A 6,000-nucleotide genomic window follows, 5' to 3' on the forward strand; every position below is an offset into this window, starting at 1 on the left:
GTGAGATTTTCATGCCATGGCACCTTTAAAGAAGAATGTTACATGTGCGGAGCTAGAAAGAGCGTACCTGTGGGCGTGGCCTGTCATCAGGAAGCTCCGCCTGCATCAGCTCCAACATTCGGAGGGCCTCCTCCCCCAGCTCCGCCTGCTGCAACTCCGGCTCGATCACAAAGTCCAGCGCCGCGGAGAGCGTGGAGCCCAGCGAGAACAGGTGACCCTGTTGGGGAGAGGGGCTCTGGTCAAATAGACAAAACCAGGAAGTCCGACGTCCGGTCCTAACCACTTTTCCTTCCCCTCAACTTCATGAGGTCAAGGAAAGAATACGTTAGAACTTAGGAAAAGACAACCACGGGTGCTATTTCAATCTGACTGCCCTTATGCTAGGCTATGCGATGATGGATGTTATGGTCATGGGTCTGCCATGTTGAACAATGTACCGAAGATGGGCCACTACAGGAAAATGGTGCGTCACTTTTAATGTGTCTGCTGCAAGGAATTGGCATTATTTCCTTTCCTTTGGTAGAGGATGGTCCGGTCGACACTATGCTAAAGGAGATAAGAAGTGATAATTGAAGCACCTTTCTTTAGCATTTACACAGACAGCTCTTATCAAAGCTGCAACTTTGATACTTCCGGGGTCATTTCAGTCACTAAGGAACCTTCCTAGACAAAAAAGACTATTCGACCACACACAGAGAGACATAGAAATATATTGAATTATAGAGACAGAGATTACAACATGTCATCGATAAAATCTCAATGTCCGAGTGTTGGCTTGAACCCTGACTAGGAGGCTAGCCTGACCCGATCATGCTCAAGAATGAGGCATTCAAGAAACATCACTGTAAGTTTCTTAAGATGAATAACCTTCTGCTAAATGAATTGTAATTGTAATAATAAGACATCACAACCCCAAAGAAACTAAGCATTCACAACAGTGTTTGAGCGCACATCATCTGTATTCCTTAATAGATATAAATGGCATTCTGCCGCGGTTTTAAAATAACAGCTCGATGGATCACACCAGCGTAGGTGGAGGAACACAGCATTCCAGGCACTAGCCTCTGATTCCAACCCCATTTACAGCTCATCTCAGCCTGATGGCGGTTGTAAGAATATAATGATTCAAATTAAAAGGGAATTATGCAAAAACAATTTCCACAAACATTTACGTTATCACCGCATCTTTTCCCTAATCTTGATCTATTTTCCGCTTTTTATTTTTTCCCCCCGGAACCCAAATGAGGCAATTGTACTTCATTGTATTTCATAGACATTGAGTTAGCTAAGCCCCAATGATTTTAGTTTAAAACGCTAATTTGCGTGGCTATGCAGCAGTCAATAAAGCTTTTATCTGGCTCTGGCTAGCAGACATAACAGACGCCCCGACATCCGTCAGCACGCACTATCCCGCAGGCTCATCACACAAATCACCACACCGCGCTGCGTCCCGCTGGAGTCCCTAATCCACTAGCTAATCTTGATTTCACCAGCTTTCATAGGCGCCGGCCGCGGGCGCTGCAGACGCTTGAGATGCTCTCTTATCATTCCGGCCAAGTGAACGGGCGAGAGAAACAAAACAATAGTCGGAGGAATTGAAAAGAAAAGCCATCTGAAAAAATACACATAACCTCATCAGATAGACATGTCTCCATTTTGGTGCTGTAATTGTCACATTGTGGACGTTGATGACAGGGCTTCTTGTTTAGTTTGGGTTTGTGGACTTCATGTGTATATTCATGTATAGCTGTTCGGCCTTGAGGTGGGTTTTGGGCCAGAGTTCACATGGCCGGCCCCATGGCCAAAACCAATATACTGCTGGTATGGGATACGGATATAGCTAGGTAAACAGCTGGGGGAAGCTAGCCTTCAGCAGCTGTGATGCCCTAGGTTTGAGGCTCTATATCTGCTTTATCCCAATTTAGTAACCAACTGTATATAGAGAGCCATAACTAGAAGGAGTGTAAGGGGTGTGATCATCGGTGGATTCATCATTAAATCTTGCAGATGTTCTCAATTTATCCCATAAAAGCCTTGCTCCTTGCTAGTTGGGCAGGCTGACCTTTGAATAGTAACACCGATTTCATTACAACGGGATCCATCAGCAGCACACACACCCACCCACGAACACACACACACACACACACACACACACACACACACACACACACACACACACACACACACACACACACACACACACACACACACACACACACACACACACACACACACACACAAACACACACAAACACACTAATTGCTACAATGACTACATATCCATTTGGAGCAATGGGTGCATGTATTTCAGACAGACTACTACTCTCACCTATAATCAGCCTATAATTCACCGGGAGGTTTTGGTAGCCAAGCATTTCCATCCGAAGATAATTGGTCATTATGGCACCGCTCACCTCAAATGAACTTCCTGTGTGGTCAAACTCTGGCGGTACAAATGAGCCTTCCACGTCATCTGCAGAGAAAGAAAAAAATCACTCCTTATATCAACTCTACACCAGCCATGCGAAAAACCATGCAGCCTGCAAGTCATTACTCGTAAGGAATTAAATTACACCGCACAAGTTAATGAACACGAACTGCATACATTACCTGCTCATGTAACAAACGTACGTTTCTTTCAGCTCTATCCCTTATTCATGACCTGACTTCTTCCATGTCCTACAAAAGCTACTTTGTACTCATTCTGAGTCTGGCTCGACCCCCCCCACCCTACCTGTGGGTCACACCGCCCACCGCGTGGCACTGTGGAGCAGCACTGTTCTCACACCACCCAGAGGTTCGGGCCCAAGAGCGCCGCATAATTCACTGATCAAAGGGGAACAAAGCCCCCATAATGGACGCCCGTGATACAGGCGCGCCGTGTCGCTGCTCTGCACTTCCGAGGCGCCTGGCGGGATAGGAGGCAAACCAGCTGCAAAGGTGCAACTCCCATACTAAAGAGTGGAGTGACCTCACTGCTGCATTCTGCATGGTCCATGAAGCCATTGTTTCTATAGTGGGGATTGTTGGGCTCAACCATACACAAACAAAATATATACGCACAGGCAGGTGATACGTTATATAGACATTGCAAATACACTGTGTTCTGAAGCATACTCGGTAAACCGAAAATGTGTGAGAGTGAGAGAGAGAGAGAGAGAGAGAGAGAGAGAGAGAGAGAGAGAGAGAGAGAGAGAGAGAGAGAGAGAGAGAGAGAGAGAAAGAGAGGGGGGAGAAAGAGTGATTAAGAGAAAAAGAGATAAACAGATAGATGAATAGAGAAACCAAGTTCCCTTTTTCCATCGAAACACTAGGTAGACAGAGTGTGAGAGAGTGAGAGTTTGAGAGAGAGGGAGAGGGGGGAGAGAGAGAGAGAGAGTGAGCGAGATAGAAATAGATTAGAGAAAAGAGAGAGAGCACGAGGGAGATTGAGAGTGGGAGAAAGAGAGATTGATAGAAAGTGAGTGAGAGGAATAGTGAGTGAGCGCTAGAGAGAGGGGGAGTGAGGTGGGCGGGAGAAGAAGCTGGGAAGAGATGAAAGACACAAAGTGGGTCATGACAGATTTGGGTTTGTCTACGGGATTTATGGTGTCCTTTCCTAGTTGTGGGAGAACTCACCTCTCCCCCCTCTCCTCTACAATCCTCTCCTCTCCTCTCACCGCTCTCCACCTCTCACCACTCCTATACACTGCTCATCTATAAAACCCACTCCTATCTCCTCTCTGTTGAGGTTAGAAGGTGCTAGTTATTTTAATCTATCAGCTTCAAATTGCTTTCATCCTTGAGTCGTCCATCTGTAATTTTGCGTGGCTTATATTTTTCAGTCGGTCCTTAACCATACAGCAATTTGGCATCCGATTAGCGGTGTTAAACTAAATAGACTGATCGATGTATGGAATTCATATTACAAGGGACATTCCACATATTGTCTCCATATATTTGAACAAATGCATTGAAACGTGTAGGTCATTGGTGAATGACACAGTTTTAGTATTGCAGCAATAATGGTACAGATAGTAATTATCTTTACTCGGTGGCGGTGGCTGTTTATAATAGACCTATTTGATGCACTCCGGATAATGTACTTGGCCAGTCACTGCTCCCAAGCAGCTTTACAGAGTGGCTAATGCACAGATGAAGAGCACTATACACGTAATAGAGGGTATCAGAGCAAGGCTTTTGTTTCACAAAGATTGTACATGATTATAATATACTTAACCTCCTCCCCCACATCGGTGTGTTCATTCGTTCTCTTGTGTGTGTGTGCGTGCGGGTGCACGTGTGTGTGTGCGCACGGGACAGTCTTTGCATGATCAATACACCAATCGGGCTGAATTGCAAAGCGGGGCTGAGTTAGCATAGATGACAGCGTTCTCCTCCGCTCAGCGTAAAGAAGACAGACGGCGGCGAAGGAGGGAGCGGAGTACTGACGCTCCATGTTTACTCGCCAGGGCTTTTATTTGCTCCGTGTGAACCCCGCAGCGGGAGGCCTCTGCACAATCCAATGAGGCGTGACCACAGTTTGCACTTCAGAGAGGCGGTCAAGCTTATTAAGAGGAGACACTATTAATCACATCTCTCCCTGTCTCTTTCTCTGTATCTGTCTCCGTCTCTCTCTCTCTCTCTCTCTCTCTCTCTCTCTCTCTCTCTCTCTCTCTCTCTTTCTCTCTCTCTAAAAGGGAAGGACTAATAGAGCTGATAACTCAATATTCATGTTTATTACTTTGAGTCCAGAAGTGATATGCAATTACAATCATCGTCAACATATTAATTGACTGTGTACATCTCATACAACGATGTGAACTTTGAAAGATTATATATTTTGTTATATGACATGCTCCGTTTAATTGGGGAGCAGCCAACTTGAAGTATTGACCTTGTGTATCAATGATTACCAGTAACAGTAAATTACTGAAAATAGCCCAGCACTGATGTCAACGCAGAACAACTTATCAACTGCCAAGTTGTGATAAAGCATATGTGTGTGTGTGTGTGTATGTATATGTCTGTATGTGTGTGTAGAAGAGTGTATGCGTTTCTATGTATGAGTTTGTGTGTGTGTGTGTGTGTGTGTGTGTGTGTGTGTGTGTGTGTGTGTGTGTGTGTGTGTGTGTGTGTGTGTGTGTGTGTGTGTGTGTGTGTGTGTTTGTGTGTGTGTGTGTGTGTGTGTGTGTGTGTGTGTGTGTGTGTGTGTTTGTGTGTGTGTGTGTGTGTGGGTCGTGTGTGTGTGTGTGTGTGTGTGTGTGTGTGTGTGTGTGTGTGTGTGTGTGTGTGTGTGTGTGTGTGTGTGTGTGTGTGTTTGTGTGTGAGTGAGTGTGTGCGAGTGTGAAAGCGTGAATGTGTATTTAATTCTGTACCCAGGATGAATGTACTGATAGTTGACTAGCATGGACCATGTTGCCATGACAACAATCCCAATGGCAGCTTTGACACTGTTGAACTCAGTTACGCTCACCAATTGTTGCCGTTTGGCATGAATACATTGCATGCCATGTACCCATATGTGTGTGTCTGAGTGTATGTGTGTGTGTGTTAATGTGTGTCTGTCTGCATGCGTGTATGCATGCCTTTGTGTGCGTGCGTTGTGTGTCTATGTGTTTAAATGTGTGTATGAATGTGTGTGAGTGTGTTTCAATATGTTTGTAAGAATCTGTATGTGCGTTTAAATATGTGTGAAGAATGTGTGTGCATGTGTGTGTGTGTCTGTGTCTGTGTGAGTGTGTGTGTGTGTGTGTGTGTGTGTGTGTGTGTGTGTGTGTGTGTGTGTGTGTGTGTGTGTGTGTGTGTGTGTGTGTGTGTGTGTGTGTGTGTGTGTGTGTGTGTGTGTGTGTGTGTGTGTGTGCTTGTGTCTGTGGAGAGGATTAACAACAAATTAAGAGTTTTGAAGAAGATAAGATGAAACCATATTGGTAATGGGCTTGGCAAACTAATCAATCAACAGATGGAATGAGCATATTTTACTATTTTTGCCAACTCAAACATTTATTTTTGTACCATTGG

The 6,000-nt window shown here is 45.0% G+C and overlaps 1 protein-coding gene across 1 annotated transcript in view; it reads right to left on the minus strand.

The window, feature by feature from the left end:
* The window catches only part of LOC130405018 (kinase non-catalytic C-lobe domain-containing protein 1), a 33,388-nt gene that overhangs the window by 22,514 nt on the left and 4,874 nt on the right, over nt 1-6,000 (minus strand). Inside the window, exons 3-4 of the mRNA XM_056609974.1 lie at nt 2,415-2,473; nt 68-217 (exon numbers count right to left, since the gene is read on the minus strand). Of these exons, the coding sequence (XP_056465949.1) occupies nt 68-217; nt 2,415-2,473 (209 nt within the window). The remainder of the gene's footprint in view (nt 1-67; nt 218-2,414; nt 2,474-6,000) is intronic.

The sequence above is a fragment of the Gadus chalcogrammus genome, chromosome 15, assembly GCF_026213295.1.
Source record: "Gadus chalcogrammus isolate NIFS_2021 chromosome 15, NIFS_Gcha_1.0, whole genome shotgun sequence".
Taxonomy (NCBI): Eukaryota; Metazoa; Chordata; class Actinopteri; order Gadiformes; family Gadidae; genus Gadus; species Gadus chalcogrammus.